The sequence below is a fragment of the Myotis myotis genome, unplaced genomic scaffold (assembly GCF_014108235.1).
Source record: "Myotis myotis isolate mMyoMyo1 unplaced genomic scaffold, mMyoMyo1.p scaffold_m19_p_8, whole genome shotgun sequence".
Lineage (NCBI taxonomy): Eukaryota > Metazoa > Chordata > Mammalia > Chiroptera > Vespertilionidae > Myotis > Myotis myotis.
This window is the reverse complement of record NW_023416390.1, coordinates 13,731,214-13,746,544: the sequence shown is the minus strand read 5'-3', so window position 1 is coordinate 13,746,544 and position 15,331 is coordinate 13,731,214. Positions and strand designations below refer to the sequence as shown.

At 37.5% G+C, this 15,331-nt stretch overlaps 1 protein-coding gene across 2 annotated transcripts in view; it reads right to left on the bottom strand.

Annotated features, from left to right (window-relative positions):
• ADAM23 (ADAM metallopeptidase domain 23) overlaps positions 1–15,331 on the bottom strand; it is a 151,162-nt gene that overhangs the window by 60,304 nt on the left and 75,527 nt on the right. For both annotated transcript variants that reach the window (XM_036320646.1, XM_036320645.1), the window contains exons 5-8: positions 9,212–9,294; positions 7,930–7,993; positions 2,815–2,887; positions 1,652–1,728 (exon numbers count right to left, since the gene is read on the bottom strand). In XM_036320646.1, the coding sequence (XP_036176539.1) occupies positions 1,652–1,728; positions 2,815–2,887; positions 7,930–7,993; positions 9,212–9,294 (297 nt within the window). The remainder of the gene's footprint in view (positions 1–1,651; positions 1,729–2,814; positions 2,888–7,929; positions 7,994–9,211; positions 9,295–15,331) is intronic.

Here is a 15,331-nt window from a genome sequence, read left to right as displayed (position 1 = left end):
CAATGTAGTAAAACAGAAACCTTAACTCAGCAGAGTGAAATTCTAATAATAATGTACTAATTCTTAACTTCTCACAGGAACAAATACTAATAATTAAAATATTCTAAATTCTTCCAGATTTTTATTATTACTAGATAATCCATAAAAAGCAAGAGCTAAATATATTAGCCATTAGGTTGGACTTCTTTTTCATAGTAGAAAACTACAAGGTCACTGATCATTTTACATTTGGTAGGGGTGGACTTTAGTGAAATGTCATTAGCCTATGTAAAACTTATTATTACCAACCACATCTTTAAGAGTAAGCAAAAACATATCTCTAATTTGAAAAAAAAAAAAAAGAGAAAAAAAACACACCTGTATCCATAATCACCGTAATACAAAAATAGGACCACAAAAAAAAGGATGATTTCACCTACAACTAAGTTTTTGATGGCTGGAGGTCTAATTTTTTCACACACAAAAATACATTCACCAAAACCTTATCTAAAATGTACAATTTTCAGCATAATTACTTATTAAGTTATCTAGTAAATTACCATGTAATCTATATGCTGTGGAATTAATTCTCGGTTACATAGCATTCACCATGTAATTACGAGACAGTCCCGATCATTACAGCTTCCTAATCTATTATGAAAAAGCCCAGGAACATAATTTCGGTTACAATGCCCCTATACAAGTATCAATACATGGGAGCCAAAAGACAATTGTTGATTATATAATGACACGATTCTTATTTAGCAACTATCATAATACTAATGGTCAAGTAGATTCATTCTGTTCAGAAAAACACATCCAGCTTCAAAGTTTGGTATAACAGAGTTTTTAATTTGAAAGAAATAAAAATAAGCATGATTAGCCAACATTTAAAAACCTAACTCCTTCCCCTATGTCTCTTGTTAACAGAAACGTTTCATATGATGCTATACAAGACATATTTTTAAAAGTCAGCTATATTTTCAATAGAAAAAAAAATGCACTGCAATTTTCATTTAAAAACAGAGCAAAAATAACACATTCCTTATGTGACCACTAGGGCTCACAGAACACTGGAATCAGTTTATTATTGTTAACTAGGAGTCCAGCGCGGGATTCTAAATCACACAGCGCCGCCCACCCTCGAGTCGCCGGTCGGGCCCTGCCTTGCTCTCCAGCCCCTGAAGAAGCCGTAGCCATTGGTGATCAGGCCCTCTCCCAGCGCAGGCACGGAGGCCCCTGCCGCCCTGCCCCCAGCACTGCAGGCACAACCTCCTGTGTCCAGTTAACCCGTTACAGCGTCCCGGTTAATTAGCATAGTTCTCTCTCTCTCTCTCTCTCTCTCTCTCTCTCTCTCTATATATATATATATATATATATATTATAGATATATATTATAGATATATATAATATATAATATAATATATAATATATATATAATATATATAATATAATATATATATTATAGATAGATAGGGAAAGATGAATAAAAAGCAACATTCCTATAGACTCAACTTATAGAGGTTTGGGAGGGTTTGGGCTTGTTGTTTTTGTGTGTCAGAGGAAGCTGCCCAAATCCCAAGTGTGTTAAGTACACTGAAATACTGTATGATGACAGGCAACAATTTAACGGAGTCAAATGGCCCCACCTGTGGCTTAATGCCACACTCACATTCACTGCTCTCTTCCTTCTCCTTTTCAACCACTGTAATTCAGATAGAAAGGGCCACTGATCACTGCTTTCCACACCTGAATAAAAAAAAAAAATAAGGAATACCAGAACTTATGCTTGACTGTACTTCAATGAGAGTATGTTTTTCAAATATTATATGAAGGTAAAGCAGTCTGGAGAGCAATTTCATCTAAAATCAAAATCAAGGTGGAAAATGCATGCCAATCAATAAACACTTCATATCTCACAGTCACAAATATATTTCAATTTGTAATTAATAAGTCATAATGTAATTCAAACATAATTTTCTTCCAAATATCACCAATAACATAATGAGTTTTTCAAGACTCATTAGAATATGCATATTTGACCTACAACCACCTGACCTTCAATTTCTGAAAGCTTAAGAGTATTCTACAGTTTAGTATATATTAAGTATATAATTCATTTTAGAATTAAAAATAACGTATGCCATGTCCTTGCTGGGTGGCTCAGTCGGTTGGAGCATTGTCCCGTACACCAAAAAGTTGAGAGTTTGATTCCCAGTCAGGGAGCACACGGGAAGCAATGCATCGAAGTTTTTCTCTCATCTCTCTCTCTCTCTCTCTCTCTCTCTCTCTCTCTCTCTCTCTCTCTCTCTCTCATCAATTAAAAACATATCCTTGGGTGAGGATTAAATAAAATAATAATAATAATGTATGTCATAAGCTTTTGCATAAATTATTAAAGACTTTTGGCATCAGGATACAGAAGTAGTAACATCACGTACTGCAATAATCCAAAAGAAGCTTTTGCAAATCAGCATGCTAAAGATGCCTCAGAGAGAGACATAAAAGAGAGGCAATGCAAGTTCGCCGAAGAGCAGTAAACTGCCAGGGAAATTTAAGCATGAACCTCACTGTAAATCACTCTCTTAAATTTGGCCTTACTCTCTGGTTCCTAACATCGCTTTATTCCCAGGCTTCATTTTTCAGTCTCTCCATCGAAAACAACTATCCACATCTCATTACATGAAAGCCACCGTTCTCTCCACAGCCCACCACACTGCTCACTCCAGATTTCAAGTCAGCTCTGCCTCCCAGCAAGCCTGCCTGTCTACCTAGTTCCACCAAGTTATAGTTCCTATCACACAAAATAGAATGGCTACTTGGATTAAAACTTACTGAGATTCTTCATTTGCTTAGAATATTGTCCCGCCAAGGTTTTCTGGATTATATGTGGTCGACCTGTGCTTTTCTGAAACAAAAAAAATTGCAGACAATTGAAAAGCAAGATGTGATTATACCTCTACAGAATAGTATTAGAACTTTCCTTAATATCCTTCCTAAAATTGGGACATTTATATGCTAATGTTTTAGCTATCAAGAATGAAAAGTATAGCCCGGCCAACATGTCTCAGTGGTTGAGCGTCAACCCATAAACCAGGAGGTCATGGTTCGATTCCCAGTCAGGGCCCCTAGGTTCGATTCCAGGTTGTCGGCTCGATCCCCAGTGTGGGGCATGCAGGAAGCAGCTAGTTGATGATTCTCTCTCACCACTTTTGTTTCTCTCTCTCTCCCCCCCCCTTCCTCTCTGAAATCAATATATATAAGTATATACATATACTTAAAGAATGAAAAATATATGTTGTATTGAAACTTAAAATAGAGTATCATCCAATTGTTCCAGCTTAGATAAAAGCAATAGTTTTATTAGTTACTCGTAAGTCTGAACTTTCTCCAAAGACATGAATAGGATATTCACAAGAAAGAAACACAAATAGCCAATGCATATATGAAAAAAACGATGAATTCTTTAGTATTTCTTCAAAATGAAAAAAATTTTAAAGATATACAAATTTGTGCCTTCAAGTTGGCAAAGGTTAAAAGATTATGATAACCAAAGTTAATTATAGCTACAAGGAGAAAAGTACTCTTATACACTGCTGGTAGGAGAAAATTGGAAGCATAGTTCAAAAAGAAATTTAGCAATTCTATCAACAGCCTTGAAAACATTAATATCCTTTCCCCTGGAAATTACACTTCTAGAAATGGCTTATTTCCATGACTATTATTACTATTAGCTTCCATTACTGGGTGCATTGTATGTGCCAGGCACTGTTAATGAACACATTACACAATTTAATTCTCACAAGAACTCCATACGGTGCATATTTCATCCCCGTTTTACAAATAAAAATATGAAGCTCAGAGAGATACATTACTGATTTAAAATTATATTACAAAATAATGATCCAATTTATTTTTAAGTATGTGAGGATATATCTTGGAAAATGGAAAGAAATTCACTGAAAAGTGAAGAGAAGTTATTTCTGGGGGATGGGATGATATGTAATTAATGTTTTGTAAAGTTTTTGTTTATTTTTGCTTTTCTGAATTTCCTATAATGTATCAGTCTTATAATTAGAAAATTGGTTTTTGAAAAAGTGTTCTTAATAGATTACATAAAAGATTACAATAATTAAGAGTTTTACTATCCATTTACTGCTTAACAGATAACAAATTCTCATTAGAAGCATCCTATCCTTAATATTTGAGTTGTTATAAAGTAGACTAAAATTAATAATAAGAATAAACAAAATATCAAAAAAATCTAAATTTGAGTATAGTAAACTCTTAATTCCAGAAGAGGTGAAAAAATGACTAGAGTAATGACACTCACAACTAGTTTAGCAACACAATTTTAAAACTGACTAATTTAAAGTTTCAAGTATTGTTCCTTTCCCTCCACTGGTGGTGAAAATAAGGACAAATTGTGAAGTGAAATAAGTCCAACAGAGAAAGACAACTACCATATGATTTCACTTATATGTGGAAACTAAAAAACAAAAATACATGAACAAACAAAACAGAAAACAGACTCACAGATACAGAGAACAGACTGATGGTTGCCTGATGGGAGGGGGATTGGGGGCGGGTGGAAAAGGGACAGGGATTAGGAAGTACAAACTGGTAGTTACAGAATAGTCATGGGAATGTAAAGTCCAGCACATGGAATATAGTCAATAATATCGTAATAGCGATGGATGGTGCCAGGTGGGTACTAAATGTATCAGGGGGACCACTTCATTCATTATGTAAGTCTCACCATTATGCACCTGAAACTAATATAATATTGAATGTCAACTGTAATCGAAAAAAGTAAAACTAAAAGTGGGAAGAAAAGGTAGGCAGTAAGAAAGGAGGCAAAAAGGATATAGCACTAAGCATGTAACAAGCAATCCTGGAAGAAGAGGGTGATGGGCATAGCAATGCAAAGTCAACGCTATGAACAGTGGTTCTCAACCTTGGCTGCACATTAGAATCACCTGGCAATCTTTTTAAAATCCTGATTTCTGGGCCTCATCCTCCGGAAATTGTTTCTTTGTTACTAATGTTGTGGCCCCACCCCATAACAAAGAAACAGAAGTTCCGGGGGATGAGGCCCAGAAATCAGGATTTTAAAAAGATTCCCAGGTGATTCTAATATGCAGCCAAGGTTGAGAACCACTGGCTATGAACATTAGGATCATAGCAGCTTATATTTATAAATCTCTTCAATAATTTAGTATATAACACATTTTTGTGTGTCAGAAGAAGCTGCCCAAATCCAAAGTGTGTTAGGTACACTTAAATACTGTATGACAGGCAACAATTTAACAGAGTGAAAGGGCCCCACCTGTGGCTTAATACTGTCACATACATTTGTGAATCATCAAATCTACAAAATCGCCCTATTAGGAATGTCTTGAAAAATAATCTCAAGGCTTTAAAAAAACAAAACTCTAAGGCTTAGGGAGTTGCTGTTGTAAAAGATTTTAGAGAGAGGAAGGAGAGAGAGAAAAACATTGATGTGAGAGAGAAATATCAATGCATTGCCTTCTGCAAGTGGCCCAACAGGGGATCGAATCCACAACTTGGGTATGTGCCCTGATGGGAGCTGGGCATTCCCCTCACCCCCATCCCCACCATCTTTCAGTGCATGCAACGACACTCCAGCCAACTGAGCCACACTGACCAGGGCAGGGAGTTCTTATTTTTTGGTTTGGTTTTGTTCCGTAGGTTTTACTTTATTTTGTTTTGGTTTTTTTGTGGGTTTTTTTTTTTTGGGGGGGGGGGGCGGGTAACAGGGCTATTAATTAATGCCAGAAATCAAAGTTAATTTTTTGCTGAACTCGTCAAATAATTTGGCTATACAGTATACAGGCTTTCTACCTACCACTGTAGTACGGGACAAACATTTTACTTAATCAAAATATCTTTATCTGGGTGGCGTTGTCTCATTATCTGTTAATTTTTATAGTTACCAGTTGAAAAATTATATAGTATTCACACATTTACCATTTAAAATTTAGTGACTTTTCTGTCTCAAATTTGAAACTTACCCGATATTCATACATTGCCACAACAAAGAAATTAAATGTGTTCAACTGTTATTGTCAATAGCCTACATATATGACTGTTACCTGTTTCTTTTTTAAAATACATTTTTATGGTTTCAGAGAGGAAGGGAGAGGGAGAGAGAGAGAGAAACATCAATGATGAGAGAGAATCGTTGATCAGCTGTCTCCTGCACGCCCCCTACTGGGGATCCAGCCCACAACCCAGGAATGTGCCCTGACTGGGAATCGAGCTGTGACCTCCTCTAGTTCATAGGTCCGTGCTCAAGCACTGAGCCACACCAGCCAGGCTACCTGTTTCAAAATTTATTTTTCTACATTTGAAATCTCTAAAGATAAAAATCATTTTCTGCTCCCCATCAAATGATTGCAATATTCTGATCCTATCACTCTCACAGTATTTTCCCAGTAGCAGTGCTTTTCACTGACATAACATCCCTACTGTCACCTCTCAGTGCCTCCATCGGCCACCATTCCTTCCCCCCACTTTTCAACTCCTCTCCAACCTGGGTTCCTTTAACTCCCTACAACACACTGGGAACCGTCCTGCCTCAGGGCCTTTGCATGGGCTCTTCTCCTGAGATGTTCTTCCAGCTCCCTAATGTCTAGAAGGTCTTCATTCAAAACTACTGTCCCATTGTGCCCTTCCCTGGATAGTTAAAGAGAAGGTCAAACTCCATTTGGCTTCATTTTTAACCCTTAGCATGTATCACTGTCTAATATACCATAATTAACTATCCAGTCTGTTTATTCCTGTCTGTCCCTGTAGACTATAAGATCTATTAGGCCCAGGATCTATATCTATTTTGTTCACCATTTTATCCCCAGCACCTAAAATAGTACCCAGCATGTAGTAACTCTCATTACAGTATTTGATGAACATATACCAAATTTTAAATTTGGCTACATGCTATTAGTGAGCAACACTATTAGAGTGTACTGAGATATAATTGACATACAATATGGTATAAGTTTAAGGGGTAGAGCATAATGATTTGATATATGTATATAATGCAAAATGATCTTCACAATAAGTTTAGTGAACAGCCATCGCCTCACATGATACAAAATGTTTTCTTGTGATGAGAACTAAGATCAACTGTCTTAGCAACTGTCAAATATACAATACAGTGTTGTTAACTATAGTCACCATGGTGTATATTACACTCCCAGAACTTATTAATCTTCTAACTGGAAGAATGTACCTTTTGACCATCTTCACCCATTTCCCCATTGGCCTCTGGTAACCACTAATCTGTTTTCTATTTCTATAAGTTGTTTTTTTAGAGTCCCTACAGATGACATTATACCGTACTTCTCTTTGTCTGCCTGATTTATTTCACTTAGCATAATGTCCTTGTGATTTTTTTGTCTAGCTGATGGCCTGTGAATGACTCTAAACATTATTTTCTCCCCTACCTCTAAAGAAACCTAAATATTATATAATATAATCATAGTTGAACCCACAAATTTCCCCACTGAAGATTCTCAGACTCCCAAAAGTTAAGTACACGCTTAATAGTTGTACAATTATCTAAAGAAGGAGTGAGAATAAAAGCTAGTTTAGCCCTGGCCAGTGTGGCTCAGTTGGTTGGAAGGTCGTCCCATACACTAAAAGGTGGTGGGTTTGATTACCAGTCAAGGCATATACCCAGGTTGTGGGTTCAATCCCAGTCAGGGCATGTGTCACAGCAATGTTTCTCTCTCTCTCTCTCTCTCTCTCTCTCTCTCTCTCTCTCTCTCTCTCTCTCTCTCTCTCTTCCTCCCCCTCCAAAGTTTAAAACAGGTACTATGTTTAAATGCACAGTGAAATCTACATTATGTTCTCTTTATTGCTCAAAGGCAACGATGCTGAAAGAATAAAACATCACAAGGAAACTGATGTCACAGCCAGACTTACCTCATCATGAATCAGCTCCAGTGGTTCAATCATATACACAAAGGTATTATCTTCAAACATACCACTGCAGCGTGAGAAACCACACAAGGAGAAAATTAACAATTACAGCAAACAGCAAGAAATAGCAGGGGAGCTGCATATTGCATCTTTAAAAAGAAAGAGTATAATGGGAGGGATGAGGACACACTTATAATACCTTAACCAATAAAGAAATTAAAGATAAAAAAGAAAAAAAAAAGAAAGAGTATATCTAAATAAATACCTTTATACTGCCTCAAATCTAAACTATATATTTGCACAGAACCCCATGGTGGTCCCCACACTACACTAGACAGCATCTAGGCTACACAGGGTGTAAAAAGTATACACCAAGAGCAGACAAATTATACATGATATGATTAATTTTTTTAATTAAATGGACAGATTAGAAGGTTAATCTGGGATTGGACTGTTCATGCAGTTCCAGTATCGCGAGTTGTTTCTCCAGGATAATGCACAACTAGTCCAAATTTCTTGTTATGCAAATCCAATATCATCGATAAGAAAATAGTCAAGTTCTTCATGTGTAACAATAATCTAAAGCTATCTGATTCGAAAGAGACAAATGAAGGATCTTTATGCTTGCACGTTGTGAATTTCCATTAAGCAGAATGCCTCTGTGCTGAAAATCACATTTAATTTTTGGAGATACAGAAATTTTTGTTGTGTGCAGAGATCAGATTTTTGAGATCCTTTTTCTTCACATGAGCACAAATAGATCTTTACATGGCGCGCGTGGGTTCCGGTCTAAAGGCAGCTACAGGTGTTTTTTAAAGCCTGCCTCAAAGCTGATGCAGGAGCTCCTCTCTTTCACACCCCCCTCACCTGGCTAGCGCCTAGTTATCCTTAGGTCTGATCCAGCTGATATGTCCTCCAGCATCCACCTCTGGGAAACATTCCTGGATCTAGGTTAGGTCACCCTATAAGTCCCTGTCCTTCCCCTTCACAGTACCTACCAAGAAGGCAAATTAAATATTAATCTGTATAATCATTTGTTTAACCTCAGAATCTCCTGCAAACTCTAAGTGTTAAGAAAATAGAGTAATACCTTAATCAATAAAGAAATTAAAGATTAAAAAAAAAAGAAAATAGGGACTACACCCTCCTTGTTCATCACTCCATATCCAGTCCCTGGCATAGGACTGGCACAGAAGAGGCACTACAAGACTTATCTATGAAAGAAAAGATGGAAAGGATGAATGAATGGAAGCAAGGTCATTGTCCCAGTGAGAGTCTCACGCACTGAAGTCCATTGCAGGTCGACAGAGCTGCCCGGGAGTCCTTGACGCCTCGGATGCTCCCATGGTAATAACAGTGCTCTCCACCCTATAACGCAGAAGGTTTGAGAAATTATGTTTTCTGCATCATGATTCACTCCTTGGGACGCGTCTATAAAGCAAAAACAACTGTGAGGAAGGTCCTAAAACCTCTTCCTGGTTAATATGAAATCTCAAAGCGCTAGGCAATTTTTCAACTTCCCTATGACAAGCATGTGCCTATAAAATTTAATGAAGGAGAAAAGGCTTGGTGGGAATAAGACACCAATACCACTGGTACAACTTATATAGCTTTCTTAAGCATGGAAGGGAGTAGATACTTAACAGAAACTGTTTTGGAATAAGGTCTTCTACCTAACTGAGGACAGACCCCAATGTTGTTATTTGTAATCATTTCTTATGGAAAATTACATCAAACCTTATTAATTCCTTTCCTACTATTAAAAATTAGTTTTAAAAATTGGAAATAATATATAAATTAGTTGTCAAAATCAAATAGTAACTACAAGGTCTATTTTTTTAATATAGCTATTTCCTTCCTCCCTCTCGCCCCACCTCCACAGCAATCATTTTTAACTGCTTCTTCTGCTGTTTACCTATGTATTTCTGAATGGAATATTTTTACTCCTCTGTCCTGATTTCACTTTAGAATTATCTTCCTAATATAGAATCTTAACAACCCTCTTGCCTTCAATACTAGTACATTCCAATCCACATCACCAGTTTTGGGTTAAATTGGTATTTAGTGTTTCTATTACAACTATGCAAAAAATTGTACATAGTTGTGATTACATATTCTTTTTTGCTCCATTTTAAATTTTTTCAAGAATATTCGCTTTGTTTTCTTGTTTGCTGGCTTTCCCATGTATTTAATAGCCCCACTATCTAAAATATTATCTACAACTCTCCTCCTATCATCAAACATATCGGTAATTTATCACAACCATTGTGTTCCTGGAGACACCCTTATGGTTTCCCTTTGACCTCCTTCTAGGCCTGATGCAAACCTGCCAACCAGGACTTCTCTGCAGCATCACCCTGCGAGCTCCCTTCCCTCACCCCTGCTATATTGATTTCTATACCCCATGTCTTCTCCATCCATTATCTCACCCTCCCCTTTTCTGGAGGCACACATCCTCTGCTACTTTCTTGAAAAAGTGTTCATGGAAGATAAAGTTGGTGAGAAAACTTGCACAATTGAAAATTTCTTTTTCTATCTTTAAACTTGAGTGATCATTTGGGTGGGTAGAGAATTCTAGAATAGAGATTATTTTTCTCTTGGCATTTTGCATAGTCTCACAACTTCTATGTTCCTGTTGTGAGTTGGATGTAATTTTAATGATAGATATTTTCTATCATACCTATTTTCCCTTTTCATGAAGACATTAAGAAATTTTAGTTATTCCCATTTTCATAAAATCTCACGACATGCATTGGTGTGGGTCTTTGCTTATTCATTGTGCTGGGCACTCTGTTATACCTTTTAATCGAGAAAATGCATGCACTTCAGTTCTGGGAGACTTTTACTGTTTCTCTGATAATTCCCTCCTTTCCATATTTCTCTAAAAACTGACTTCTTCTACCAGAGTACAGAATATATGGCTACCTGGCTATATGAGGTATGGAGTAGATCAGGGATTTAAATAGACTCCAGGCAGACTTTTAACCAACCTTTCTGTTTTCATGTGCCTTCAATCCCTGAGCCTTTCTGGGTAAAGTGACATGAGCTGGCTGGCTTCTGGGTTTGTCCAGAAGAACTTGGGAGAGCAGGAAAAGCTCAAACCTCGGACAATTACTCCTCATCCATTTTCTCTCTCCTACAATTTTATGGACACCTCTCATCTGCTGGCGTTTCTTCTCTTGGCTTGCCCTTTTTACTTCTTAACTGCTATTTGAGTTAAGAAGGGAATAAATATAAGCATTGAAGTCACATTGTTTAACCAGAAACTTCCTATTTATTTTCTTACGTAGAATATACTGGACATACTTTGACTTTTTATTGATGATTTATAGTCATTCTGATCACTGCTTATTCTACTGTACTACAATAGCCTCAGAGCATAATACAAATTTTCCATGTTGGTTGTCTAAATTTGGTATTATAACCCTGATAATATTTTATAAAGGTTGCTTTTCAGTCCTCATACAACCATCTTGTATATAAATTTTGACTTGTATATAATATGTCAAATTCTATTTGCATATTCAACTCTGGAACTTATAAAGACAAATGGTATCACACATCTCAGCACTTTCAGAATCCAGGTCATGACTCTATAACTAAACTTCAGACTCTTCACATGATTCTAAAAACAGTCACAGGTAACTGCAAATTCCATCAAACTGGTTATTTAGCACTTTGTACGATACCAAAAGGCTATCTTAAATCAGGTGATTATTAGAAATGCATAGCAAACACTGTCATATTTACTTGACCTTTCTAAGAAAAACTGTATTTTCCAGATACTCCTAAAAATATTCATTTTTCCCCAGAAAATATTCCCAAGTTCTCTTTTTAGATTTAACTTGCATTGGAAACTGAAGGTTGATGCTCTCTCAGTATAAAGGCCATTGTTACCTGTTTTCATTAAAACAGGGTATTGTCCGAAGGGAACTGCTTTAGTTCCCTGTATATTTAAATGTGGAGCACCATATTTTTCGGACCGCAAACAAGACTTGAAGTAACATCCAATCCCTGATGTTTATCATCACAAAAAAGTGTTAATATCTAATTATGTAGTTATACTAAGCACTATAAATAGTTTGGCAGGTTCTAATTCTGTATGGGTGTTAGTCGTATTAAAGAATTTTCTGAGTTACTAATTACTAAATATATACCAAGTTTTCAAGAAAGCATTACCAGTGAAATACTATTTAGCAACTCTCCGGATCTATGCAGCATTTTGTAAACACCACTGCGAAGGAACATCCTGAGGTATTTCATATTAAATAAATCCCAACTGAAAAGAGGCCTTCCCTCTTGGGAAACAGGGTAACAGTAGTGAAGGCAAAGAGGTCACTTTTAGTGGGCTTTGTCCACAGTGGCACTGGGCAGTCAGCTCTGGGGTGCCTTCCACACAATAACTAGCCATCTTGAACACCCACTATCTCACAGTAACCACTACCTCCATGTACAGAGAGGGAGGCATTGTTAAAATGCTCTTCCAACAACAGGAGAAGCCAAAATGAATCCCACATCTTCAGGCTCTCGGATTAGTCAGGAAGGCCTCAAGCAGCTCAAGAGTGCTGGCCAGTGAACTGGAGACCACCGCCTATGCGTGGGACACATCGGTGACCAGGCGAACAGTAGGGAGGGGGGCCCCAAAGGGCTCATTGGGCACATGACACCAGTCTATGGGAGCCCCCGGAGGCATTTCGGGATACAAAACTGTCAGTCAGTTCATTAAATTGAACAAAGTGGAGGAGTGTCTGATAAGTGAGAGTTACTGAGTAGTCAAAGGAACTTAAAAATCCTAGGAAGTATGCTCCCAACGTTCTCAGCCTCCCACTGGCACAGAGCTGAGCGCTCCACGGCCAGGTGGTGCTCCAGTAGCCGACGCGGCTCCACAAGGCTGCCGAGTTAAGGAGTCCCCTGGAAACCACCAGGCCACTCCTGCAAATACCGGAACACTGAAGTCATGTGCATCCTTTAAGACACTTCGTAAGCAGACGTGGCTGGGGCAGCAACTCAGTGAGCCTGCTGATAACACAGAGGAGCGAAAGATTTGGATCCCAGGTATTACTGATCAAATGAAGGAATCGTGTTTTTTTTAATACAACCTTTAAATACAACCTTTTGGAAAATGAAACCTATTGTTTCAATTTACTTTACTTTAAAATTGCCCCACCTTTGTGTCTGCTTGATGACCTCATCTGCTTCAGTCAAGTTCTATCACCCAGTTCATATCATCGTCATTAAGAAACTCTCATAAACTCGGCCGTTCATGGTGACCAAGCTCTGATTTTGTCAATCAACTCCTGAACGTGTGGATACACGTTTGAAAAGGAACTACATAGCCCTTAGATCCTATTTGATATTCCAGGCTCTATTTCTAAATATAACAATATATTCACTATTCTATATGCATATCTTTAAATTCCTCAAACTTATCAACCAGCAGGGTGTATCAATCCTATTTAATAAATCAGTGGGCTGGTAAGCAAAAGAGAAAAAGATATCTATAATTGGACACATAGATCTGAATTTGAATGTGGCAGAATAAGAAAATGAAAAATTATTTTAGAGAATCAGAGAACTTGTGACCGCGACACCAGTTTAATTATTTACCTTCATTAAACTGGCAGTGATATTCAAGTATGAAAACAGTTTGGCTGTACCAATGCCATATAAATTTTTAATAGCTCACACAAAATTATACTACTCAAACTTAAAATAGCTTTGTGAGGAGCCAGTACTGTCTGCTTTCTTAATTTCATGGGGATTGTTTTTTTTTTTTTAACTTTCAGGCCTGCCCTGAGCCAAGCCCACCAAGACCCATTCCCTCTGGCAATCCCTGCCCAGAAGTCTTTGGGGAAGAAGGAAATTTAAGCTGAGCCACAGTGATTTGATAAGGAAAGCACAAAAAAACACTGCAGGAGGATGATGTGATTACAGTGATAAAGAAAAGAAGACAGAGATTTGTATCTATTTGGTTCACTGATGTATATCCAGCACCTGGAACCTAATAAATAGGAATGGCTTATTCATGAGCCTAAGTGGCAAAATCTTAAAGGAGCAGAAGATGGATGTTTGTTGAGAAGGTAGTTAAATAAACCATCATTCCCCTACTTGAGGCTTTTTTCCTTTGAAATATAATTGACAAACCATAAAATTTACTCTTTAAAAGAATACAATTCAGTGGTTTTCAGTATTTTCAGAGGGTTGTGAAACCATCACCACTATGTCCAGGATACTCTGATCACCTCACAAGGACACCCTATACTAGCAGTCATTCCCCATTCGTCCTTTGCACCACCACCCCCCCAGCCCTTGGCAACCACTAATCTACTTTTGATCTCTATGGATTTGCCTACATATTCTGGACATTTCAAATAAATGCAAACTTATAATATGTGGCCCTTGGTGTGTGACTTCTTTCACTTAGCATAATGTCTACAAGACTGATCCACGGTGTAGCATGAATCAGGACTTCATTGTTTTGTATGTCTGAATAATATTTCTTTGTGTGATTATACCACATTTAGCTTATATACTGGTCAACTTGAAGTATGGTAGCAACCATCTCAGGTAGAAACTGTAGTTTAACTCTAACCCTGCTGTTTGGCTTAACAATAGAAAAGTTATTTTGATTTTCTGAATTGTATACATCATCCCATTTGATTGAATGACTATCCCATTGATTGTTATCTTACTGGTTTTAGAAAGCACATTCTTCTGTACCTAGGAAACAGGACAGCACAATTATCCTAAATTGTCTTAGTGGACACAGATAATGCGTTCCAGTTGACTCAGTGGCCCCAAGACCAGGACAGCACAATTACTCTAAATTGCCTCGATGGCTCTAGATAATAAATTCCTGACAACTCAGTGGTCTCGAGACCCAAGGGCTCTAGATAATGTGTTCCTGTCAACCCAGCCGTCCCAGATAATGTGTCTCTATCAACTCAGTGATCCAGAGACCCAAAACTGTAATTAACATGCTTAATTCTGCTTCTGTAAACTGCTTTTTTGCGAACCAGGTTCCTCATTCCAAACCCTGGGATGTAATCAATACCTTTGTGATTTTTGCCTATATAAGTCTGGTTTTGCCACCATCTTATCACTATGAGATTTGGGGAATGGCCCCTCATAGTCCCGGATTGCAATAAATGTGACTCTTTAATTCCACTTCTTGAGGCGTCCTTCTGTGATTCGCGGGGTACATTACAACAAACTGATGAACATTTGGGTTGTTTCCAATTTTCTGCGATTATAAATAATGCTGCTAGATATATCCACGTACAAGTTTTTGCTTGGACATATGTTTTCAGTTCACCTGGAGATGTAAAGGCTTAGAATTGCTGGGTCATAAGGGAACCCTATGCTTAGCATTTTGAGGAACTGTCAAACTATTTTCCAAAGCAGC